We start from the raw sequence: 27,846 nt of genomic DNA on the forward strand, positions 1-27,846 counted from the left end.
TTTCACTTTATTTATTATGACTGAACTTGTATACTTAAATGTTCTGATTTCTTTGTATGAATTCAATATTTGGCTTGATGGCTACATCTGGTGGAAATTTTGTGTCAATAGCCCACTTAGAAATCCCCTTGGGCTGCTTTGCAGCTTCTGATGCAGACTTGCTGATAAAATGCTGATGTGTCAAATTCTTATTTTCCCCGCTGTATGTATTATGGAATAGGCAATCTAACATCAAGCCATACATTAAGATAACCTGCTGAAACATTAATATATTAACAACTGAATGACGGCACTTATTAACAGTACGTTGATCAGCATCAACCGTTCATAATGCTAGGACATTTCCTTGTAAAATATGAGCATGCTCATTTATACCAACTAAAAAAACAGTGTGATTGATCAAGGAAAATAAAGCCATAAAGATTTAAGACCAGACTTAAAACGCGTTAAAACATATTTACCGAATGACGGCATTTATAAACAGTCCGGAACGATTTCATAAATGAGTAGCTCAAAAGGCTTCCATTTCTATTGTCATGAAAAAGTTTCTCCAATCTGGCAGTGATCATTTTTCTAGACAGAACAGTAAACTCGTGCTGTACAAACTCCATAAGATTTTTAAAACCCTCTCCTTCTACAAAACTGATCGGAAGCATATCCTTAGCGATCATGAGACATGGAGTAATACAAAACGAACCAGCACAAGACCGCAAATACGAGAGCATTGTATGGGGATCAAATCAAGAGGGAACAGGTGCGTGGCATGAAATCATTAACAATTACTAATGAGGAAACGAGAGGGCAGGAACGGAGACGAGACCGGAGAGAGAATATGGAATGCCAAAAGGATCATTCTGCCTCTCTCCACATAAAACACAAGGTTCTGTCATGATTCTGCTACTAGGTCAAGAAAAGCAAGACAAGATGGGCAGTATCACGACAGTAAATGCAAAACAACAACATAAAAATAGCCACTACAGAATGTTCGGTATACATTATTTGGATTTATGTAAAATCTCCTTGCAACATTCTGTTTTTATGAACTAAAAAGAATGTTCATAAAACATTATTTATACTCAACTCAACTCAACTTTATTTATATAGCGCTTTTTACAATTTTCATTGTTACAAAGCAGCTGTACATGAGACACATTTAATACAAGTATGAATTCTAAAGCAGCCCCCCCCGGCCAGGCAGATAGTGCAAAACAATATGCAAACGGTGGTGAGGAACCCAAAACTCCCATCGAGAAAAAAAAACTCAGGGGAACCCAGGCCCAACCAGGGGATTCCAGTTCCCCTCTGGCAAAAGCTGCTGCCTCTGCACAAGCTCAACAGTGCTTGCACAACAAGGCTTAGTAAAAATATAAAAATACAATGGTAATATCATAACCCTGTAACCAATCATCTCAACAGCCATAGATATGTGAGGATGGCGCAAAGACTTGGCACTGAAACGATCGCTGTTGTTTCAGCTCTGCTTCTGCAACACGAGGTTACACATCGCATTATATGTACCTATAATCAGTGGTCCATGCTCACACCAAAAAATTAACTCATGAATACGCAAATAAGTCCCCTGCCTCCATTCTAAGTCATTTTAAGGCAAGAACAATTAACACAGAAAAAAACTTTTATATATGCTATTTTCATCTATACATTCCCACAGCGTACATATTGATTTCGGAAAGTTTTTTCCGAACATGAAAATCCGTTTCGTAACAACTTTTCTAAGTCCCTTATTGGGTATTTCTCCCAGAAAGAAGCACACCCACAGCAAGCAAGGTGAAAGCAATAGCCCGTCCACGCGCCAACCAACAAGCAATTGAAAGACCCGCTTGTCATCAAGATTGGCTACGCTGTGGGCCTGCAGCTGCAGCTCGTTACTCCTGTGATGGTGAAGTTCAGCTGTGTTTGTTTGTGGACTGAATTTCGGTAATGAATGTTGGATTACTCTGGATTGGCAGATCGTTTGAAACTGATAGACGGAGTGGTCCTATGAAGGTATTTTTGGTTCCAAAAAACCTGTGCGAGTGGAGTTTGTAGTTGTAGGGGTCGGCCACACATAACACATGTATCAGTACATTTGAATTCAAAATTTTAATTAACAAACTTGTAGATTTTTTTTCTCTCCCGCAAGCACAACACAACAGTTACACCTTCTTGAATCCTGCAGTGCAAGTGCACAAATCCAATTCTACAAATCACAAACTGAGATACTTGTGCACTCACATTTTTTGCTACAAATGCTGCAGTAAATATGGTGCAAAACACATTCACACACTCACACTAAATGACGTGCATTTACAGACGAGTTTTGCACATCCGCAAACAATATGTGAATTCATGCAATGGGAGTTGAATGCTTGTAAAATATTTTCCCACAAATTAAAGGATTTATTCTTGCACATTGTTCTAGCACAAACACAAGAACATAACTACAACTGCTTGAATCTGCCGCTACGAGTCTCTGACACAAGTTTGCAAACACTATCATTTTGCATGTGTTATATTTGGTGCAAAAGTGATTTGAGCATTTGCAGCCAAACAAGCTACTTTTGGCACCTAGCAGGTGGTGCCCTAACACGCAAGTGGAAAAACTCTGCGATAATCATCATGAGCTGCTTTATGTTCCTGAAATCACTAATCGTTAGGGTTAGGGTTAGAGTAGGCCTACATTTGTTTAGTTTAAAGAAGTATGCTGGTCAGCTGCGTTGATAATCCCTTAAGAAAATTATAGGCCTACAGTTAAACAAACAAAAAACATGTTTTTCTTAAAGTTAAAACAACAAAAAATATGGTTGCTGACTGCTGTAGTAAAACCAAGGTTACCAAGATTTTCAAAAAGAATATTTAAACCAATTGCTGCAGTATAACGTATAAATAAATGTTTTATGTTATAGTACAATGTTTTTGATATTAGTTATTAAAAACATGGTTTTGTAACAGGCCTTTCTTCTCTGTGCACATAAATTCTCATACACCTTGCATCAATTAAATGGCGTGGTATGGCGGCTGTCAGTAAAGGGTCTGAATTATTTACAATAAAAAGGATTCCATCAGGATTAAGTCAGTTTTCATTACCAGGGTTAGAGGAAATTGGAGGCGGCCACCTCCGTCAAATGTCGTGCTGCCTGAGGCTCTTTCCAAAAGTATGTTAGCTATCTTCATAAGAAATGCTGCGTGCATTTAACAGACTTTCATTTGTAACTGCAGTTGCAACATTACGCCTCAATGGTAGGCGCTATCCTGTCTCAGCGGTCGGAACATGATGGGAAGGTTCATCCATGTGCCTATTTCTCCCATCGTCTCAGTCCAGCGGAACGTAATTAAGAAATCGGTAACAGAGAGTTGTTGGCGGTCGAGCCAGCTTTGGACGAGTGGCGTCATTGGTAGGAGAGAGCAGCGCAGCCCTTCCTGGTCTGGACGGATCATAAGAATCTGGAGTATGTCCGTTCGGCCAGGAGGTTGAGTTCTCACCAGGCCCGCTGGGCACTTTTCTTTGGCCATTTCAATTTCACCCTCTCGTTCCGGCCCGGGTCAAAGAACATAAAACCCGATGCCCTTTCCCGCCTATTTGAGATTTCAACCGAGAAGCCTTCGACCGATGCCATTCTCCCCTCTGGGGTGGTGGTCAGGGGCAATGTGTGGGGAATCGAACAGCGGGTAAAGAAGGCCGGCCGAGGGGTGAGATTGCCAGAGGGTGTCCGGTGGGTCGGTTGTGGGTTCCGGGTGCGCTGTGTTCTGAAGGCCTTCAGTGGGGCCACTCATCCAAGCTGGTCTGCCATCCAGGAATTTGGAGAACGAAGGTTTCCATTCGCCAAAGTTTTTGGTGGCCGTCATGGGTCACCGATGTCAGACAGTTTGTGTTGGCCTGCCCGACTTGCACCTAGTCCAAGTCCAGTAATTGCCCTGCTGGTGGTCTGCTTCAACCACTTCCCATTCCCTCCCACCAATGGTCACACATTGCTTTAGACTTTGTCACTGGGCTTCCGCCGTCTGGCGGCAACACTGTGGTTCTTACGGTGGTGGATCGGTTCTCCTGGGCGGAGAACGCCCATAACTCCCTTCCGTCGGCTGCTTCAGGTTTGTCCCCTTTTGATGCTCCATTGGTAATAACCCTCCTCTTTTCCCTCCACATGAACCCGAGGCTGCGGTACCGTCGGCTTTGGCCTCAACGTTGCCATCGCACGCCCCCTACCTATGTGTGTGGTCAACAGGTTTGGCAAGCCACCGAGGACCTACCCCTCCGGGCGCCATCTTGCAATCTGGCACCCAGGTTCATTGGGCCTTTCCGTATCACCAAGGTGGTTAATCCGGTGGCCGTCAAGCTGAAACTCCCCCCTTCTCTTGGTCGGGTTCACCCGGTTTTTCATGTCTCCCGAGTTAAACCTGTGTTTTGTTTTCTCCTCAACCCTGCTAGCAACCGACCGCTCCCCCCACCACCACGCCTTGTGAACGGGTAACCTTTGTATTCTGTTCGAAGGCTCCTTGACGTCCAACGACGGGGTAGGGATTTCCAATATCTAGTGGACTGGGAGGGGTATGGCTTAGAGGAGAGGAGTTGGGTTCTGTCCCGGGACATCTTGGATTGCTCGTTGATCTCCATCGGAGCCGAAGTGAGCCTCCTCCTAGGACACCTGGTGGCGCTGCTGGGGGGAGGGGTAATGTTGGGTTCCGGGGTTAGTCTCTACCTTGTTTGCTTTGTTGTGTGCATGAGTGTTCGAACACGTGGGATTCGTAATATGGCGCCACGTGTTCGCTGTCTGCGTCTAATTGTTTTCACCTGCCGCTCCCATTACCCCATCATTTACTTACCCCCTTATAATCACCATCACTTCTCATTGTCCCTTGTGCTATCGTTGACTAAGGTCACAGTCCCGTCTCGTATTCTCCAGTCTAGTCTTGTCGTGTGGATTATCACTGTTTAAAGCAGCCTTGCTTTTTGTAGTCTTGTCGACTGAGTAACTGTCCTGTTGACTGTATCCTGGGATTCCCTTTTTCTCCCTAGGACATTTTTGGTCCTCAGTTCAGATTCGGTAAATCCTACCTTTTGTTCCCTATTTTCTATTTTGTAATACTTTTGACCGCCTCACCGGACAGACCTTCACCACCCTCGACCAGTGCTACGAGGAAGAGCCGCCTACCAGGAACCTGACTTCCACCCAAGGACTCTCCCTCCGGCGCTGTCCAGGTTCCGGGAGTGTCCGTCACCCCAGCTCATCCGGGTCGTGTGTCTCCGTGTGCTTGGCCACAGATCCAGTGGACTCCTCCGGTGGGTCTCCACCTCTTCACTGCAGACTTCTCCGACTTGGTTGACGCTGCCGTACACTGGGCCTTACCCCAGTTGGCCTTGCAGTCAACCGACATCAGCTGAAACCCCGCCTGCTTCTCTTGCTACAACTATCACCTGTCTGTATTGTGTTTAAGTTTAAATTATTATTATTAAACATTATTGTACCGCAATTGATTCCTCGTCTTCTGACCGAACCTGACACAAACCCCCCGCACGAGTTGTATGTTTTCAGACTCGTACAGCTGTATCTGTCTTATATGAATGTGATCAAACTCTATCCTCTACGGATATTTGAAGGGTGCGATACTATTCTGTAAGTAATCAAGATTAACATGAGATATGCAGAAACTGTCTGAGTTATGGCCACTTTAAACGATAAAATTATCGCATACAGAGTGACTTTAATGAGTGTATATTTAACATTCATATATTGAACACTCCAGTGTTTTATTTTCATATGACTATTCAGTTTTTTCTTTAAGGCTACTATTAAGTAGGGTAGTACTGTTTTCCATTCATTGCTAATATATGTATCTTTTACTAGATTACGTGACTTTTCCGACCCCTTGACTATTGTTCCGCAGAACAGCAAAATGAAAAACCTAGCATCTTTTTGGAAAGCTTTAATTCAGTGGGAAAGTTTCAGCAGTACTGCCCTGCGAGACTCATGCGCGAGGTCTCGCTTCCCCGGTCCAGGGATAATTTCCCTTGGCATCTACTCTATGCAGTGAGTGGCAGAGAGGAGCAGCACATTCAATTTACCATACGACGGCAGATTTGTTTATGAAAATGTTTAAAACAGTGTTTCCAAAGACAACAAATTACTGACCCGATTGCCTTGCTTAATTTTTTCATGTTTTCTTCTAATAAAATGTTACTTTGTATTGATAATTTGAGATAATCAATTTACGCTAAAACTGTCAATTAAAACAATTTTCAGTGTAGTAATGAAAATAAGCTCAGATAATCAACTTACATTTTTAAGTAATACGCTCTATTCTTGGGTTATTATCGTGCAGCATATTACTACCTATGTTGAAAATTGTTAAAGTAAAAAAATCATAAAATCTATTTTAATCTCATAGCTTTCAGTGCTGACTGATTTCATAGGAATTATTTGATATGCCCTATTGTTCATCTTGCAACTGTTTTATATGTATACAATGCAAAACAGACTGAAATACCCACCTCTCTTTGGGTTGGCCCAGTCCATGTTTCCCCAACAGATGTGTGTTAAGATGTTTTTTCATCACAAACGCCCATCTGTAACACAATTAAACAGCACATCAACACTGAATTAGAAAAACCAGAGCATACATAAACACTAAAATGTTATTTTTAATCATAGAATCTTGTTATGTACAGTGCCCTCCACTAATATTGGCACTGTGGCTGTGAAAAATGTCTTAATTGTTTAACCTTTTGATCTTTTGTTCAAAATTGCAAAAACAAAACAAAAAAATCTTGTTTAAACGTTGTGCGAATTCATATTATCAAGTATGTCACTTATTTTCAAGCACCAATAAGAAACACCGTTCACGAATACTGTAAAGAAATACTTCAGGGCATGATGTATTGGCAACTAAAAAAACATTGTGATTAACATCTAAGCCACTGAGGTCTATTATACACAAGGTGCAATGCGGCGCCAGGTGCAAAGCAAGTGTTTTTTGCTAGTTTCAGCCCGAGCAGTTTTCTTTTTCACGCACTGTGCCACGCTGTTTAAAAAGCAAATGCATTTGTGCCCATTTGTGCGCTCATGGGCGTGCTGGTCAGAAAACAAGGTGTGTTCAGGTGCATTGTTGGCGCATTGGTATTTTGAGGCAACTGAAATAGACTGTGCCATTGACCAACTGAAACCTGGTCTGAAGTCAACGGTGCAATATTTTAATGTTGTTTAAAGAGCACGTCAGAAACACGCATACGCACTGCTTATTACACACAGAAGGACGTGCAGCAGCACACAATAACGCCAAATATTACAAATAAATGGATTACAATGTCAAAGACTATTATTGTTGTCACAGGCCGGCTCATAGCCTGTGGCAAAAATGAGGGGACACGCACAACAAGGTATAGGCCAAAAAAAGGTCTTTATTGTAAACCCAAACTATTAACTTTTAACAAAGAAAAAGGAATGAGGTGTGATAATGTCATAATGTAAAGTGTATGCAAAGAGCATGGATGTTTGAATCTGTGTGGGTGTGAACATGACTGAGTGGAAACTAAGTAAAACTACAAAGGAACAAACAAAACAGGATCATACCTGGAGGAGCAGAGCGAGAAACAGAGTGGTTAGTGAAGCAGTTTAAATACCCTGAGCCCAGGTGGCTCCAATCACTAACGGCCCTCCTCTGCCTACAGGAGGAACCGCCCCTGCAAAGCAGAGGAGGGGCCGTGACACCCCCTCCTTAAAATGAGGGTCCCACCCTCAACCCAATATTTGGTCTAACGTTTAAAACAATCCAAAGTTCCCCCCCCCAAAAAAAAAAAAGGATACCAATCCCAACTCCTAGCAGTCGCATCGTGTCCCCTGGCTGACTGTTCGCCCCTCAAACTCGGCAGCCCTGGTACCTAGGGAGCAATTTAAGAGAAAGAGGCGTAGACAACCAGTAGGGGTCAGCAGAAAGAATAGGTACTAGGTTAAAGGAGCACGGGACAGGGCATCAGCAATGATATTTTCCTTGCCACTAATATGTCTAATATCTAGGTTGAATGGTTGCAAGAACAAAGCCCAACGCATCGTTGGGATTTTGCAGGGATTTAAGAAAAACGAGTGGGTTGTGGTCAGTGAAAATAGTTAAATGGGTCAAACCGGAACCGACATAGACTTCAAAGTGCTGTAAAGCCCAAATGAGCCCTAAAGCCTCCTTCTCAATAACAGAGTAGTTTTGTTGATACTTATTAAATTTCCGGGACAAGAAACTGACTGGACACTCAACGTTGTCATCATTTTCCTGGAGAAGTACAGTCCCAGCACCGATTTGACCGTCTACCTGCAATTTGAAAGGTTTCCCAAAATTTGGTGCTGCCAACACGGGTGCTAAACACAAGAGAGCCTTAACTGCATCAAATGCCTCTTGACACTGGGTGGACCAGATAAATTCAGCCTTGGCCTTCAACAAATTGGTCAGTGGGGACACTACTACCGAAAAGTTTTTACAGAAAGCACGGTAGTACCCCGCCAGTCCCAGGAACCGCATCAGTTCTTTTTTTGTAGAGGGCTGTGGGAAATGCTTCACAGCCTGAACCTTAGCTTCCACAGGACAGACAAAACCCTGACCAACAACCTTGCCTAGGTATGTGACTGTAGCCTTGGCAAACTCACACTTTGCCAAATTGACAGTCAACCTGGCCCACACCAGTCTTTTGAACAGGGCTCGCACTCTCCGGACATGCTCCTCCCAGGAGTCCGAGTAGACAACTACGTCGTCCAAATACACGGCACACCCTTCCAGACCGGAGACCACCCGATTCATCAGCCTCTGGAAGGTGGCGGGAGCATTCCGCAAGCTGAAGGGCATAACTGTATAAGAGAATAAACCAGATGAAGTTATGAAGGAACAATCTCACAAGCTCTTTTGGTAAGAGGTACTTGCCAATATCCCGTTAAAAGATCAAATTTGCTAACATACTTTGCTGACCCAACTTGATCAATGCAGTCCTCCACCCTAGGAAGAGGGTAAAGGTCTGCTTTAGTAACATTGTTAACTTTTCTATAATCAGTGCAGGGTCTGAAAGTGGAATCAGACTTTTTGACCAGAAGACAGGGTGAAGCCCAATTTGAACAACATGGCTCAGCAATACCATTGTCCAACATATGCTGCACCTCTGTTTCCAATTGAAGTCTCTTCTACTCAGATACATGATAAAATCTCTGTTTAATAGGCTTAGCATCTCCGATGTCTATGTCATGTTCAATCAAGTGGGTTTGTGATGGGGTGTCAGAAAACAAAACGGGGTAGTTTCTGATAAGAGCTACCAATTCCCCACGTTTCTCAGAGTCTAAATGATCTACCAAAACCTCAAGGTTTTGCAAAGTCTGGGAGTTTTTCAGCCGACCTAGTAAGACCTCCTCTAAGAACATAACTACCTCCTCTTCTCCCCCCTCCACAAAGTTAAAACCACAAGATGTAGTGACTGGAGCAGCAGTCAACGCTGACCTCACTGCTGGAATGCCTTCACCTTTTCTTAGATCACGGGAGTGATAACCTTTTAGCAGGTTCACATGGCACAATTTAGAGGACTTCCTATTACCAGGGGTTTCAATAAGATAGTTCAAATCTGGCACTTTGCGCAACACAGTAAAAGGACCACTGTATTTTGCCTGAAAAGGTGAACTTACAAGAGGCAAAAGAGCAAGTACATGATCACCGGGACTAAACTCACGCAGCTCAGCCTGTCCGTCATATCTCAATTTAATTTTCTTTTGAGAACATTCTAGTTTTTCTTTCGCCAATTCACCAGCCCTATACAACTTCAGCCTGAAACCATTGACATAGTCCATAAGGTTCCGAGGTGGTCCCTCAGGTAAACAACCATCCTGCAGCACTGCTAAAGGCCCACGCACCTTAGGACCAAACACTAAGTCATTTGGGCTGAACCCTGTGCTTTCCTGCACTACTTCACGAGCAGCTAATAGCAGCCAAGGTAACCCCTCCTCCCAATCTGCAGACAGTTCTGTACAGTATGCACGAAGCAAGGATTTTAAAGTTTGATGAAACCGTTCCAAAGCTCCCTGGCTCTGGGCATGGAACGCAGTAGACCTGTTGTGTTGAACTTTAAGCTGTTTGAGAACCTGAGAAAATAAATGGGAGGTAAAGTTAGATCCCTGATCTGACTGGATGATTTTTGGAATCCCAAATGTTGAAAAAAATTGAGTTAACGCTTTAACTACTGATTTTGAAGTTATGGTACGCAAGGAAAAAGCTGACGGATATCTTGTTGCTTGACACATAACAGTTAATAAGTAGCTATGACCTGACTTGGACCGTGGTAAAGGCCCAACACAATCGATAACAAGATGCTCAAAAGGTTGCCCTATGGCTGGTATTGGATACAAAGGTGCTGGCTTTACAACTTGGTTTGGCTTGCTTGTGCTCTGACACGTATGACAAGTTTTAATAAACTGAGCTACATCCCGCTTTAACCGTGGCCAAAAAAAATAACGAAGTATGCGATCATAAGTTTTGCGAACACCCATATGACCTGCCACATTACCATGTGAAGTTTGCAACACTTTATTTCGCAAGGTAGTAGGTACAACTATTTGAAAAATCGGTTCTCCTAGACCCCGATCACAGTGTCGAACCCATTTCCGGACCAACAGCCCATCAAGAAGAAAATAACACTGAGCAATGTTCCTCACCACTGAATCAGGAACAACTTTATCAAACAGATCAACCAGGGTAGTATCTGCCTTTTGCTCAGCCATCAATGAATCTCTAGAACTAGTCAACTTCTCTGTCTGGAGTTTAACTGGCAACTCAAGACTTTCTGGTTAACTCGCAGCCTCCTTACGAGAGGCAGCGCGGGTAACAGCACAAACTGGAAATACATCAGGAGACACACAACTGCAATCTGGAAATACCTTTGCAGGGGGCACAGAAGGTTGCTTCTTAAAGATGTTTATTTTGCCATCTGCCCACACCTTCCTACCCGCCAAGTCATTCCCCAAAATCATGTGGACTCCCTCTACTGTCAATTGGGGTCGAACCCCAACAGCTACATCACCCTCTACCAGACCACATTTAAAGGCAACTTCATGCAAAGGAGAAGAGAATGGAGCTAAGCCCATGCCGCATACCATTGCACAACTGCCAGTATCAGACTCCTTAGAGAACGGCAAAACAGATTCCAGAATAAACGAACCTAGAGCTCCCGTGTCTCTTATGATCTTAATTGGAACATTTTGGTTGCCATCTACCAGGGACACTACACCATCTGAAATGAAGGCCGAAAAATCACAGTAAGAAGACTGAGAACCAAACTCAACCAGTGACTGAAAGAGCTCACCCCGGTGGTCAGAGGATGTAACAGGAGCTGCCATCACAGCAGGCTTAACTTGACCAAACTTTTTTGATTTCAGTAGAGGACAATCTTTCTTCCAATGTCCTTCAACTAAACAGTAGCGACAGGTATTAACATAAACTGGTGCTTTAGGTCCCCCAGAACCAAACTTCTGCGGAGTCCTTTGGAAAAACGCTCCAGAAAAAGATGTCCTACTATTCCTAGGAGTACAATTATTTCTATGGTGCATGTCACTGTTTGACTCAAAATGGCTTTTTTGTGTTAGCCTGTACTCATATGCAAGATCTGCTGCATCACTTGGAGACTTAACTTTACGTTCATTGATGTATGTAGCAACCTGGTCAGACACAGAATTTTTTAACTGTTCTAACACAATCAAGTTAAACAGACCCTCAAAAGTGCTAACTTCAGAAGCTGTACACCAACGATTAAATGCAGAAGTCAAATCACAAACAAACTCAGAATAGGTTTGTGAATCTCGCTTTTTCCTAAAACGAAAACGTTGACGATATGCCTCCGGCACAAGCTCGTAGACCTTCAGAACTGCTGATTTAACTTTACCATAAACTTTACTGTCGACTACACTCAGTGATGAAAAAGCCTCACGTATTTTACCTGTAGGTACACATTGCAACAACATAGTCATGTCCAAATCTGACCAAGCTCTAGCTTCCGCAATACGCTCAAATAAAGTGAAGTATGTATCTGGATCGGACTCATCAAATTTAGGCAACAAAGGAAGATTCTGTGAAACATCAAACTGTGATGCTCCTTCTGGTCTATTGGCATTTTGCAATCGTGCTATTTCTAACTGCATTTGCAATCAGCCGGCCTGTATCAAATACCTGTGAGTATAAAGTGGAATACATATCAGGCCTTGGTGGATTCAGGTTGTAACCAGACCTCCATCCACCAACGCCTGATTTGGTCCGTGGCAAAGGATAAGAGCCCGCGGTGAAGGTACGGTGTGTACACGGGGACGTGGTGAACTATCCCTTAGTGGCGATGCCCATACAATTTAGGGGTGAAAAGCGTGGAGGTGGCGATTAGCCCGCACCTCAAACATCCGGTAAGTTTGGGGACGAATTGGCCAATGTTTTCTGTGTTTTTGGGTAAACTATGTGGGGATGTTTCCTAGGGGAGGCAAAGGCTGAGCCAGGACCTCGGGCGACTGACTCAGGGGAACTGAGTGCCGTAGAGAGGCAAAATCTCTCTCAGTGCAATGATTTTTCCCTGGAGCAGTCTCACGATGATTGGCTCAAACATGCATTTGACCAGGTTCGTACCATCGACGGACAGCGTCTCCACCCTGCACAATCGCTTGTCTATCCGTATTTTGCCATTTTAAAAGACAGGTTGTATCGAGTGACCCGAGACACTCAATCAAAGGATACAACACAGTTAGTCGTCCCAAAGAGCCGTCGGGAAAAAGAGTGCCTGGTGATCAGGTGAGCCATACTCACAGTCCACTATTATCTCCTGGGGCGCGAATTCACGCTCCATTCGGACCATGCTCCCCTCCAGTGGTTCCACCGCAGGAAAGATACCAACGCGCGGATCACCCGTTGGAATCTGGCGTTACAACCCATTAAGTTTCAGGTGAGCCACAGAACGGGGTCTCAGATGGCCGTGGCCGGCTTTCTCTCCAGGAGGAGGGGAGAGGCTGCAGGCCGGATGGGGCCTTGGCCTGAGTCGGGCGGTGGGGGTATGTGGCATGGGGGGCGCAGATTAGTGACGTATGCAAAGGGGAGGAGAGACACGGGAAAGACGGTAAGCAAGTAGGTCGATTGCAGATTAAGAACACCTGCGTCTCATTACAGTGATTGGTGAGGAGACTGCTTAAAGGCTGGCAGGATTCAGGCGAGATCAAGAACGAGACTGGCTGGAAGACACAACCAATGCTACCAAAGGAGCTGAAAGGATTCTCATGGACAGAGCTCCGGAAAAGCAGTGTGATATTGGACATGTTGAGTTAATGAGTATTTTTAAGCGCATTGGCGCTACATTTGTGTTAAACGGAACAGAATAAAAGATTCTCGTCTTCCAGCCCGAGCCGACCCCACCCCCTCCTTTCTTCCATATACCTTGAGCCTGATTACAAATAGTCTTTAAATATTAATGTTCCTCATTGAATCCCCTACACGCCATGTTTTGCCCAAAACACACCCATGACTCATTCACGAGAGCACTTTGATGCATGCGCAAACGCCCTTCCTTCTTGAGGAAGACTTGACTTTTTTGCCCAACCGAATGCGCATGCGTCGAAGTGATCTTGTGAACGCCCACCATATACTGACAAGAATACATCGATTAAAGTCTGTATTTTGGTTTGTTTTTCACACAAAGTATTGTCGTCGTTTCAAAAAATTCAATTGTGCCACTAGGAGCGGATGGAACAATTTAACAATGTCTTTAGTACTTTTCTGGACCTTGAAACAACTATAACCATTATGTTTATGAGGAGGCCTGGAAATCTCTCGGATGTAACCTATGTATCTTTAGTCAAAGTCAAAATCTGCTTTATTGTCAATTCTTCCACGTGTACAATACATACATATAGAGGATTGAAATTGCGTTACTCTCAGACCCATGGTGCATACACATATCACTAAACAAAATAAAAAATATGTATTTGAAGTAAACAATGTACACAACCTAAAAAAACATCGCATAATGTAAACAAGTTATAATTTTGAGGAAAAATACATGTAATCACTCAAAGTGACAAATTTAAGTATAGATTAACAAAGTGTAACAATTACTATGATTATCTACAGTTCAGGTTAAAGGGAGCTTTATCATCATTCCGCTATATGCAGGACACACATAAGCATATCGTGCCTCACAAAACCGTAGTGTAACATTTATCATATAAAACAATTACCCAGAACCAGATAAAAAATTAACTAACCTAATAAGGTATAGTAGCAGAACTGAAATTCATTCCAGCTTACTACAGTAAACACTAAAGTATACTTCTAGTAGGTGGGGAAAAATCGTTAAACTAAAGGAATACTTGAGCCACAAGATAGAGACTGCCTTTATTTACTAATTAGATATTATTTATTAGAATGATCTTGCTTGCTCTATAAACACCATGCTTTGTGCTTTGTTTTACCTTTGTGTTTTTCCGTTTTTCCTGTTTGCTCCTGTAAAGCTGCTTTGGAACAATGCACAATGTGAAAAGCGCTATATAAATAAACTTGAATTGAATTGAAGATGTCCCACCCACACCATATCAGTGAGCTACCTCTTTTCAGGCTGTTGTGATTGGTCGGTCCCCCTCTCAGTGCATGTGTATTTATAAGCGTTAGCTTTTAGCAATAAACAGTAACAATGGTGTCGACTTTATTTCATCAGTTAAAGGGGTGATTCGACGGAAATGCATGTCTTTCTTTGTCTTTGGTGTGTTGTAAGTTTCCCATCAATGTATTAGACACGTAAAATTGCAAAATGTAAGTGTTGGAACAAAAGATGTTGTAGTAGAGTAGGCGGGGCGAGACCGTGGCTCGAATCACGTAGGAGATAGGGAGCATATAAAAGGAACGAGCGACCGGACCGTCGAAGAGAGAGGACCGTGCCCGAACATATGTTAAGTTTATATTTATGTTCTTGTGTTTTGTATTTATGTTTTGTTTGCCGGCGGTCGGCCGTGAGGGGCCGCAGGCTGTTATTATTTCTGTTATTAAATGTTTAAATGTTTGCCGGTTTCAGTCTCCTTCCTTCCATGTCTGAATCTTATTACATTGGTGCCGCCAGGGGGCGGACGGTCGAGCCGTCCACCGAAGCCCCAGGGCCCCCGCAAGGCACCGCGAAAGAGAGTACTCCGGCTGGTTGAGGAACGAGCGGCAGCATGTCAGGGAACCGGACTATAATTTTTTTTTTCCTCTTTCCCCTCTCTCTTTCCGGTCGCTCCGAGGGCTCCCGTCTCCGTTATCACGTCTCGTCGCTGCATACCCCCCACCCCACCCCCCCGAGGGAGGGGGAGGGAGCTTGCACAGTCGCATGGGTACCCCCGGCCTGTGAGGGGTGATGGGGGTATGTAGTAGAGTAGGCGGGGCGAGACCGTGGTTCGAGTCCGGTGAGTAATTGTGAATTAGCGCCAGCTGTGCGCACAACGGGCTCGAATCACGTAGGAGATTGGGAGCATATAAAAGGAACGAGCGACCGGACCGTCGAAGAGAGTGGACCGGGCCTGAACATATGTTAAGTTTATATTTATGTTCTTGTGTTTTGTATTTATGTTTTGTTCGCCGGCGGTCGTCCGTGAGGGGCCGCCGGCTGTTTACTGTTTACCTTATTAAATGTTTAAATGTTTGCCGGTTCCCGCCTCCTTCCTTTCATATCTTGAGACGTATTACAGATGTATTTTATCTAGAAGCGAATGCTCACCTAGACCTGCCTGAAATGCCTTGTGTAACCACACCCTGGCAAATCTACGTCAGTTCTTAACACAGTTTGACTAAGACGGCACAAATCTAAACGCAAGTAAGGTGGGCGGTCTTGTAAATCTCATTGTACCATCGCAGCCTGATGTTCCGAAAATGGTAAGAGGTGTTACATTTCCGTGAAGTATTAGAACAATCACTACGCACTAGTAAACTGGCCAATCATAGAACACCTCGCTTTTTAGTGTCATGAGCTTTGTAAAAAATCTGCATGTTTCAGAGAGGCGGAGGAAAGAAGAGATACATGCACGGTATGTGGAAAATACAGCGTTTTTTAACCTTAAATCGTGTATACACATTGTATTACATTTAAAGCAAACAATAATATTCTCGTCAAACGACCCCTTTATACAGATGCGGATTGATCGAAGTGTAACGGAGGTCTGCTAGTGCATGTGCAAACGTCAATCTTTGTTAGAGATCGCAATGTTTTTCCTACTATGGCAAGGGAAATAACACCTGATCGATTGGGTCAGACCAGTTATATTAATTAACACTAATAACAGAAGTGTTATTATTCCCTTTTTATATTGGACCCAAGTTGGATAATAACACAAACAGACATTTGCAAACAGGACTTTAAAGGATGTTTCATAGAAGTGTTTTAGAGGTATGAGCACACCTATATCAGTGTATTACATAGAACAGCTTTCGCAGCCGATGTTTAAGTCATGGAAGCTGTTATTTGACCGTTAGTTATCTAAGAATATGTGTAGGTGAATTCTTATTACCAGCTTTAGGACAGTGATGAAAGTGAAAGTAATTAAGAGCACAGCACAGTCAAATGTTTACAATCTCTGATAACCAAACACTACTCCAGCGGCTCTTCCTCTTTTCTAAGGAATTTCTTTGGGCAGAGGTTTTTCAAAAAGTCTGAATAGTGACATCATATATAAAGGGCTGTAGTCCGATTCCAGCCCTTCTCTAATCCTTGAAAAGCAAATTATGTTAAAGACAATATCTCGCTTGGCATTGAACTTTGAGCTTTATCATTTAGCAGATATTGTGTATGCTCTTACAGCAACATTACACACTAACTAAAGTTTGAATATTGGCATCACGGGGAATGGCCCCTTTATTAACATTGTGCTGAGACACCTTCTGAAGTCTCTTTTTGAAGAAACATGCAACTCACCCACAGATGTGACACTTGTACTCTCTCATGCCCAGGTGCCTCTTGACGTGGTTGCGGGCATCACCTAGCTGAGCGGTGGCAAAGTTACATATCTTGCACATGAATGGTTTGGATCCTGTAGAGGCCAAACAATAAGAACATTAGTTGCTGAGGCCCTATGACCACTAAGTACCACCATAACCATCAATTTTTAAGATGAACACATCAATGCTCATTCTCTATGAAGTAAGAGAGTCATGTTTAAAATAAACCATGCCTTGCCTTGCCATTAGCTAGAAGTCACATTTTTTGTTGTAAATACAACAAACACTGAAACATAATCATGAACAGAATTTAAATACTACAATATATTAAAATTGTGTTTGTATGTAGAATTAGCAAAGAAGATTGCATTAAGTAAAGGAGTGGACAAATTTAAGTGGACTGTACTGGAGTGGATATTAACCCCTGGTTATTCTAAACCCCGGGTAAACAGAATCCAGTGTTATCTGTTTCACGTTTCACAATGCTTATAACTTATTTCTGTACTAAATCGGGAGATAATATTTCACTATACAACTACTGAAATTTAAAAAAAGAGATTGAATAAATATACATTTTAGGCAATCAAACCAAACAGAAAACTGTTTTCTGTGCAAACAATAAAAAGGCCTACGAATACACAACAAAACCTTTTTTCTCTGGATCAGACCAAAAAAGTATTTTCTTGATATCAGTAATATATCAATAATAATCAAGCCTTAACACATAAAAACGCAAAATATGTGAACAAAAAAATACATTCAATATCAATATCATATAAACAACTAAAAAAAATATAAAGCAGTACAACAATATAGTCCATTATCTTAACTTCCCTGACTTCGCTTTCCACATCTCCTACATCAGGAGCTCAGTTTTCCTGAGAATGCGAACAAACTCATGTTCCTGTGACATCCCAAAACACAAAATGTTTGGTATACAACATATAATAAAGCGTATTTATGTTAAGAAAAGTAGAAGCCAAGAATATGAATGCAAAGCGCTTAAGCATTGTCCTGTGATCCTTTTTTGATGCGCTTTCCGTTCACGTTCTAGGCTCTTCTGAATATCTTTACATAATACTCTATATTAAGGTGTATACTGAATTTGGTATTGCTAAGCATCATTTAACATTTTGAAATGTTGCAGGAACTCAAGTTTGACCTTGTCAGGAAAACGGAGCTCTGTGTCCCGCACACAATGATGCCAATGTGGCTGCCTTTAGAAGCGCACTGATGGCGGAGACATGGAAGGGATGGAGCATGTGCTTAACAGATCTGGCAAACATAAGATTGCATTCCTCATTTTTTACATTTACATTAACATTTATGCATTTGGCAGACGGTTTTATCCGAAGCGACTTACATTGCAAATTCCTATACATTTATACACAGGTATGTGCAATCCCCTGGGATCAAACCCACAACCTTGCGTTGTTAACGCAATGCTCTTATCACCGAGCTACAGGAAAGCACCATGTTACTATTCCACCCTTGGACAAAGAAACATTTAAATATGAAAAGTTTGGTTCCAAAATGAGACAACTCCATTTTTTTTATAATGTTTTGTTGTGTTAGTTAGCTGTATAAGTTATTATGGCTTAAATCAAAACAAACCAATTGCAGTTTGATTGATATGAATTTTAATGCACAATAAAAAAACATGATTTTTTAAACATTTTAAAAACGGAATTATCTCATTTTGGAACCAAACTCTTCATATGCTTATAATAGCATCTCTTTATCCAAGTTAACGGTATTGTAGTTGAGCTAGCTATGTAAAGCAAATAACGTGCCATGTATATGCTTTTGAAATGATAAGCTGCGTCAATCGACTAATTAAAATTTGTTCAGATAATTGCCTTCTAATCGAATAACAAATAGTCGACTGTAGGGGGGCAGCACAAGCTGTTAGACAGCTGAGGTAGACTAGATCTGAGATCAGTTATCTAGGGGGTTTTCTACAATATTGGCAGCAGTTCACCCAAAAATTAATATTCTGTCATCACTTTCTCTGTATTCATCAGAACAAAGAAATGTATACACATTTGGGACAACTTGAAGGCGAGTAAATGATTACAGAATTTTCCTTTTTGGGTGAAGTATCACTTAATATAGTTTGTCCTAGGCAATTGTTTCACGACTTATTAGTAAAACTACCGAGGACCGGACCTCGGGGAACTCAATGTAGGATACGACGCTGGTCATTTATCCAAAAATGTTATCTGAACAAGTAATATGTCTGTCGCTTTTGTTCAGACTAAATGAAAACAAAAACTTTAAAAATAAATCACGATAGTGAAGCCTTACCTGTTTGGTCTAAGGGCTTAACTGTCATTTAAAATCTGTCAATAGGGACTCTATAACAAACAACCTTTTCTGTTTTATACCAAAACTATTGATTTTGGGTTAGGGTTTATTTTGCGATGACAACGGTCTGGATGTACAGTGTCCCTTTTATACTCAATCCCTATTTACAATATGATATGGATTGCAAATAATCATTTTTTATTTGACATCAGGAAAAGAGAATGGCACATACATACATACATACTGCAAAGTTTTGGTATTGATAGAGGGAGGTGTACCTGTATGTGTGCGAACATGAGCTAGGAACGCCATTGAGTTGCTGCTCTTGCAGACTTTGCCACAGTACTTGCACACATTGCCCTGGTTCTCCTGACGCTCTCGATTGATTTGCTCGGTGTCCTCCAGCACATATTTGTTCACTTCTTTAAGCATTTCCTCATGTTTCTCTTTGATGTGCACAAACAGGTCCTGCTCTGTTTGGCATGGCTCATTGCACCTGACACATTTAAAACTAGCGCCTCCTTCTGGAAGATCTTCAACGCTTCCCTGCTCGTTGCGCATGTGTGTTGCGCTGCTCAAGTGCTGTTGCAGGTTACTTTCAGTGTAGAAAGACTTTCCACAGAGCAGGCAATGGAAATGCTTCTCCTTGGATGGATGCTTCATGGAGATATGGACATTTAGGCCACTTAAGCCGTCTGCCAAAAATCCACAGTCCTCGCAGCGAATCTGTGGGTTTGGCATGATGGTCTTTGTCTCAGATCCAACCAGTGTTTTGGGCTTTCTGGCATCCTGCTGTTGTGATGCTTCTTTAGTCTGGTCTCCTTCAGGTGACCCCTGCACATGCTCTGCTAAGGCTTTTAAGGTAAAAATGCAGACATCAATTGGAATATTTTTGTCAATTTGTTTTTCCTTAGAGGCACCAAAATCTCCCGAGTCAGTCATTTTGTCCTCATCAAGCATGCATTCCTCCCCGACCCCACCCAGTGCTGCATATTTCTCTGCTGTCATTGGCTGGACTGTATCAGACATGGCTGACTCCGTTGTTGATTCTTTGACCTCGTTGGAGGTGATCTCAAAAGCAGTCTCGAAAGTTTCATCATCAACTTTTAAAGGCTTTGTAGTTGTGGTGTCCACAGCTGTTGGATCAGAACTGTCAGAGTTTGGGTCTGATCCTGCGCGTGTCTCTTCCTCATCACAAGTGTGCTCGATACTCCCTGAAGTGAGATCAGATGCACTTTTTTTTCTCTCCAGATAGCTCTGACGTTTCTGCTTGTGTTTTTCTGTTGCTGCATGCCGAAACATCTCTCTGCGAGTAACAGTGTAGTAGGCGCACGCAACACAGACAAACTCAAAATCTTTTGTGTGCTTACGTCGCACATGGAGAGCAAGAGACAGTGCAGAGTGAGCAACAAAGTCACACTGAGAGCAAGAATTTGCCACGTGATGCTTGCTTTTGTTAGAAGGTACGCCGGAGTGATTTGCATTCATGTCATTGATGGTTGTCCCAATTTCTGCTACTTTGTCAACTAGCTCGGTCTCATTTTCCTTTGCTTGACCCAGCTGTTCATTGTCTAGTGGAACTACTCCGATGCCTTTACCTTCGGCTGCTTGCGTTTTGTTGATGTGCTTTTTGGTTTCACAGTGGCGGTCCATATCTCCTTTGGTCACACAGTAGTAGTTGCATAGCTTACAAACAAAGCTGTACATCCGACTGTGCTTGCGTCGTATATGCACGCTGAGGTTGGTTGCATTGGAAGCTACAAGTCCACAATGGCTACAAACAGTCACATTAGATGTCTTTGGTCTACCTCGCTTCTGCTTGCAGGAGTCTTTTCTTACTTTCTCCGATGGCTCTACTGATATATTAACCTCCACACACTGTTTTTGAACTATTTCTGCATCCTCTTCTTGATCATCGGAGAAAATCACAATGATTTTTTCGACACAGTCTTTAAACAGAGGGCTAATGTTTTGCTCTTTGGCCAGCTCCTGGTGGGCTTCCTCAGACAGGTGGATTTCCATAGATTCTGTTGTGTTGGTGTAGTAATGACATGCCCTACAGTGAAAACGGTGCTCTACCGGATGATTCATTTTGATATGTTGAGCTAACATAACTGTGCTGTCGGCTGTGAAGGTGCACATTTCACACTGATGCTGTGACGCACTTCCTGCAGACAGTGTTGGCGTATGTGTTGGTGATGGAGACCGAACCGATTCTGGAGGCATTGCCTCCTCTGCTTTTGACGACTCTTGTTGCTCTAACATCTTTTTTTTGTGCTTATTGCTCAGGCAGTGCTTTTCATAATCACTATTCGCAACGCAAGAATAGCTGCAGACATTGCAGAGGTAACTAATTTCTTTAGTGTGTATACTCTTGATGTGTGTTTCCAAACTAGGTTCGTCTCTGAATTCATGTCCACAGTACGAACATGCATACACAACGCTGTGATTTTCATTACGTCCATTTATTTCATCACATTCTTTACTCTTCAACTTATTTTCAATGTGAAAACTGCAACCTGCTTGTGCATCACCTCTACGTGAAATGGGATCTACAATTTGCAGAAGCATCTTAGTGGGACTGGTTCGTTCATCCTTAGAGGTACCAACAGCAAAAGACTGTGTATGTTTACTGTCTGTTAAAACTACGCTTCCATCCGATCGTTTATCAGTGTTCACTTCCTCTGACAGAGACATTGAAGCACTTTCCATTTGTGGCTCTGAAAGTTGTTTTACCTGTAACCCTTTCTTTTGCACAAAGCTCTTTTCAGGTGCTGTCATTGTGTCAGGACTTTCTTCAGGGACACATTCCATGTTTAAATCTATCCCATGAGAATGTTTCCTTTTTGAGTGAATTTTCAGTGCAGTTTGAGTTTTTGCTAAAAAACTGCAATGTGAACAAACCAAAAGCTCAGTTATTTCTGAAGAGTTGTGTTCATTAGAACGTGTCAAAATAGACCTCTGGTCCTCTGATATGCTGGTCAGAACTTGTTCGCTTTCTTCGTCCTCTTCTAGATCTTTTGAAGCTTTATTCCGTTTAGGTGAATATGGAACATTTTCTATCTTAATATTGCTGGTTGCTTGGTTCTTGTCCTGTGAAATCTCTTTTCCAGATCTTAATTTCCGCTTTAGATTGTCCATTTTGCTGCGTGTTTTTGATGAAGAACCAGGTGGCTTTATTTCAAAGATCCATGAGAATGCTGAAAAACAAAAGCAATCCTCATAAAATATTACAATACTTTTTGTCATGATTACTATTATCATTATTATAAAATGTTAACTTAAACTTATAACATTAACATGTGTATTGATGGGTTACGAAATGGGGTCCTGGAGTAATATGTGACTCGCGCAGCCGGTGTCTTTTAATACTTTTTACTTTGATGCATGATTCCACACCACTCTGTGCATCTACCAAAACAGCACAACTTCAAAACATTCTTAATGGATAAGCTGTTTAAACTATGTGCGCACAGCCTTTGTCTCTAAAAGCTCGTTCATACTTGCACCTGTCTATGCACGGTAAGTCTCCACGGGCACATCTTCAAAACGGACGAAGCACACAAACAACGTGTAAAGATGGATTGTTTTTTTTTTAACCGTTTTATTCTTGAAGTGGCAATTCGCAATAATTTTGGAATAAAAAAATATATATATATACATGCAAGTAATTATGTTCCTATCATAAATGTGTGATTATTCGACTAATTGTTGAAGTGAAGGCCTACTAGTCAACGAGGAACATCTTTAGTCAAGGGCAGCCCTAGGCACTACAATTCTCTATAGCAAATACTATAGTACACTACAGTAGAACACACTACGAGTGTTCTGGTTAATTGGACTTTTATTTTGATGGGTCGTAGGGAAGACGCTTGAATTTGTGTGTATGAGGATAGCTTTATTCAAACAGATAAATGCTTGTGAAAAAAAACATCAGAGCAACTCCGGAGATACACTTCATAATTGTGTCCGAAACCTTTAATCTCCTATATTTTGCACTATATTGGTTGTAAGCCATTTTGTAGTGGTGTTCGAAAACTGATTGAACTACTTCATTCCCTACATTTGTTCAATCTTTTTTTATCCAAAATGCAATCTGATTTTGAGTATACATCTGATGAAGTAATATTGCCCATGATACAACACAAGACGGATGCTTAATTAGAATCTGCTGGGGGACACTGACCGTGTTTACGCTGCGGCCGGCGTGTTTTTTCAATTGTTTTCTAAGGTAACGCGTGCTTTTAAAAAAAGCCAGCAGTTGACTTTTTTTCCCCCGCCCAGCGCTGGTGCTATGCGTTTTTCCAACGATCGCGGCAGCGTTTGAGCAGAACACTGCGCCTGCAATGGGCGTTTTCATCCGAGCTCCTGCCGTTTTTCAGCTGCGTAACTGCGTCTCGGTGGACACAGCTCCTTAATGCCACGAATGTATGATGATTATATACACTTAAGATTGTTCTTGTTGACAGTTATTTTCTACTTTTAAAGAATATTCAGATTAAATGAATGAGATAAACTGTGGTGTTTTATTCCAAATATATGAAATCAGATTCACTTAAAAGGACTAGTTGTTAGAATCCCACTATTTCAACACAGTTGAATTGCCCAATTTCCGATGCCTTATGCAGGGGGAAGCAGTCAAGAATATCAATAGAAGAAAGGAGGTCTGAGGTTTCACTGGTTCGTCGGGTTGGCATCCTCTGCGTTTGGGCATAAATTATTATAGAAATACATAAGCAAGACAAACATCAGGAGATGTAGATTAGTAGATGATATCCAAGATATTACATGCCACAGAGATTGATATATCTATTTGTAAAATCGGTTAATTTTTGGAATCCTTGATACATTTTAGGTAAATGATGACAGCTCAAAAATGAAGAAAGGGCATTTTTGTGTTCCTTTTAGAATCTTGAACTTAACCAACTTGTCTTTTGGAAACTAAATTTCTAATGCCCTATTTGGTTCAGTACAAGAGATATGGGGATCTAAATGTGGCTTCATGAGAAAACTGTTAAAATATACAGTGCATATTTCCAGGCATCAAAAACTAAATGTGTGACCTGGGTCATTTTTCAAATATCTGGTACTTAATTTCTTTTAAAGAGGATTGTCTGAAAAAATAGGTTGAAACTAGAAATGAAACTTTCTTCCTTACATCAAAATAACTGCACTAAACATAACCATGACAGTATCCTTTTGGCACGGAGTTACTGTTGAAATGATCAGGTTGAGGCACATAAATTGCTCTGAATAGCTTATTTATAAGATAATATATTTCTCTGAGTTATAGGGAAATTTGGATAAAGGGATGTTCTTAATTTTGGCATGAGCATTGAAAATGTGAGGAATTAGTCCGTTTGTTAATCTTCAAAATAAATCACATATTTGAGAGCCTAAACATGTTCGAAAATTCATGAAAGTCATACATGTTTACATCTGATATGGGTTTCAAAATGAAGAGTGGCAAAATGTGTCTATAGCATCACCTACAAAATCCTAATAAAGCAGCCCTTGTGCTATGTTTCTTGTAAATGTATAAAATTTGGAAGGCTCATGTAACATTCCAACATGTATATACACCAGTACTAGAAAAACACACACACAAGTAGAGTATATGCATTATTTATAGAGTGAGGTAAAAATGACAATTTTCACCTGAAACTTGAAGCCATCTTAGAGGGGGTAAAAAAATGATGCCAGCATCATAATACCCAAAACACATTATAAAAAGGACTTTTTAATGGTTTTAATGGAAATAGTACATAATAGTATTGTAATGGAAGCCATTCGAATTTCTATTTTGGTTTCTTTTTCTTTCATCAGGGTACACAGTTCTATCATTAGTACATCAGATTTATAGTACGTGTATATGCATGTAAACGTGACATCAATGTCTATGAATTTACAAGTGAAACAAAAGTTTCAAAGAACTAAAATAATCCAAACAAGCCCAACAAATTATGACTTTTCATGCATAACTCAAAATTAAAATGTTCAACAAACTATTTTTGCACGTTAGCTTGTAAAAACATTAATAGTTTAAGAGTCTCTTTACTTTTGAATAGCATGTATACAGAATATAAAAAATACTAACAACATACAAAAAGGCTAATAGAGTAACGTTAGCGTTCATCTAACATCAATAGCTCACTTATATATCCAAACATTTTGGGTGAAATCACAATATCAGCTACGTTAGTTAGCTTACACAGTAACGTTACGTGTCCAAATGTCTACTGAGTTTTACTAAACCTTCAACTTCGCAAAAATGGAGAAAAGAACGGATTTTTAATCCACTATTTTGGCCATATTTATTATTTTTCTTGGAAAACCCGTCGGTGGTAAGGTTGATCCTATTTACTTCCTATTACCGTGTGCTTTTATTTGACTGACGTGACTTTCGTCCAATTAAAAGGCTTATTTCTCGCGTTCGTCCAATAGAAACACAGTTTGGGTGTGTGTCTGTTTTGCTACAAAGCTAGAAACGACGGCAGCACAGAGGCCCAAAAAGCGCATCGAAATCGACATACAAATGCTTTATTTTGGACGCCACTCACAGACAACAACACAGTTCAAATGTATATGTCATAATATTAAACATCAGATCTGTATTTATATTGTCAAAAAAGTTTTGTTTGAAAGTCATTACCTGAGACGTTTCTCCTACTGTCTCACTCCGCACTTTCCGCTCTGGTCACAAATGGCGCGCCGTAGTCTCTTGGCTTTGACGTCACATCCAAGATGTGTCTGATTTCGAATGCTGGGTTCTCCGGAGGAGACAAGCTGTCCCATTTACGCAGTGTTCACTGCTCCCTACTCCCTGGGCACGGAATGCCCTGCAACGTCATCAGAGGCAACGCTAAATTTGCGCATAAAATATTGGCCTACATATGTTTAACAAGAATTTTACCTAATCAATACAGTTTTTTTTGTTATTGCATGACTTACCAGCTGGCAACGTAGCTAGCACGTACAGTGAACGTATTTTCATTACCATTAAATGACCAATTCATGACGTCGCATGGACGAACTCCAGACGTTACAGGATAACCAAAAATGGTCACGTTACGTACTATATTCGTAGTATTTTTGTAATTAAGTGACCTACTGGTAACGTAAATTGCACATCCTAGTCAGGTAAATTATTTACCATTAAATGACTTATTCATAACGACGTCATTTCCGTCTAACGTTGCAAGATAACCAAGAACGGCACAGTTACTTAATATTTTCGTACTATTTTAATAATTCCCAGACGGCAAAGTAACTACTTCGTCACCACTTAATTGTGCCATGTGTACTAATGTCCAGTAGATGTCAGTGACGCATTATGAATTATGCTTCACTGTATGATCTATGCGCTATATACATGTGGTTCGGTTGATACATTTTGGTATACGCCTGAATAAGTCTGAATAACTGGTTTCAGGTTCACAAATTCTGATAAATAAAAATGAAGTGGCATAGAATGTCTTAATTTATTATTGTATAAGGATTGATTATACACATAAAAACATGACACATGTACAATAAAAAGTACATAATGAACACTACTTGTGATATATTGTATGCCATGTTTGAGTAATTTTGAAAAATATAATTGACAGCTAGAGAGGGAGATTTACAGTGAAGTCTGAAATATTACAGCTAATGACTAAGTCAATTGATGAAGTTTCTCACAGGCTCAAATCAGTGTCTCATATATAAAATCCCAGATACAATGGTTTAACATTACAAATTACAAAATTTTAACTGTTTATTTCTAGTTTCTCAAAATATCTGGCTTTCTTGAAGGGATTGATAAAGAGTACAATTTAGTACAAATACCACACTGTGCATTTCATTGTGGACAATATAGAACACACACACATACGTTTGTATTGCTATACTAATGGGGACGTACCAGACTTCAATTGATTTAAAATCAAGCTTATGAAATATTCTATCCCCATAACCATACCCTAACACCTAAACCTAATAATCACACGAACACGACATTAGATTTAAAGAAACACAACACTTGACCAAATATGTGCACACAAACAATTACAAGAAAACTTTGGTTACAATAAATGTAGCGTCTTGTGTTACAGTCTAATTATATATTTAATGTCCATACTATAGGCCCAACAAACACAGAACGTTCCCCTAACGTTCCCATATGGTTCCCATTTGGTTATTTTTTTTGGGAACCAAAAGAGAACCTTTAGAGAACGTTCCCTGCAAGTTATTTTTTGGTTTTATTTAAATAACCTAAAAATAACCTAATGGGAACATTCTCTACAGGTTCTCGTTTGGTTACATAAAAATAACCTAAAAATAACCTAACGGGAACGTTCTCTACAGGTTCTCGTTTGGTTACATAAAAATAACCTAAAAATAACCTAATGGGAACGTTCTCTGCAGGTTCTCGTTTGGTTACATAAAAATAACCTAAAAATAACCTAATGGGAACGTTCTCTGCAGGTTCTCGATTGGTTACATAAAAATAACCTAAAAATAATCTAACGGGAACGTTCTCTACAGGTTCTCGTTTGGTTACATAAAAATAACCTTATGGGAACGTTCTCTGCAGGTTCCCTTTTGGTTAAATAAAAATAACCT

General features: G+C 41.0%; 1 protein-coding gene across 1 annotated transcript in view; it reads right to left on the bottom strand.

Annotated features, from left to right (window-relative positions):
* The window catches only part of znf407 (zinc finger protein 407), a 40,653-nt gene extending 14,683 nt beyond the window's left edge, over positions 1-25,970 (bottom strand). The window contains exons 1-4 of the mRNA XM_056762746.1: positions 25,892-25,970; positions 19,518-22,439; positions 16,910-17,024; positions 6,485-6,559 (exon numbers count right to left, since the gene is read on the bottom strand). Of these exons, the coding sequence (XP_056618724.1) occupies positions 6,485-6,559; positions 16,910-17,024; positions 19,518-22,380 (3,053 nt within the window). The 5' untranslated portion in view covers positions 22,381-22,439; positions 25,892-25,970. The remainder of the gene's footprint in view (positions 1-6,484; positions 6,560-16,909; positions 17,025-19,517; positions 22,440-25,891) is intronic.
* Between the last annotated feature and the right edge of the window lie 1,876 nt (positions 25,971-27,846).

Source organism: Triplophysa dalaica, chromosome 12 (genome assembly GCF_015846415.1).
Source record: "Triplophysa dalaica isolate WHDGS20190420 chromosome 12, ASM1584641v1, whole genome shotgun sequence".
Classification (NCBI taxonomy): domain Eukaryota; kingdom Metazoa; phylum Chordata; class Actinopteri; order Cypriniformes; family Nemacheilidae; genus Triplophysa; species Triplophysa dalaica.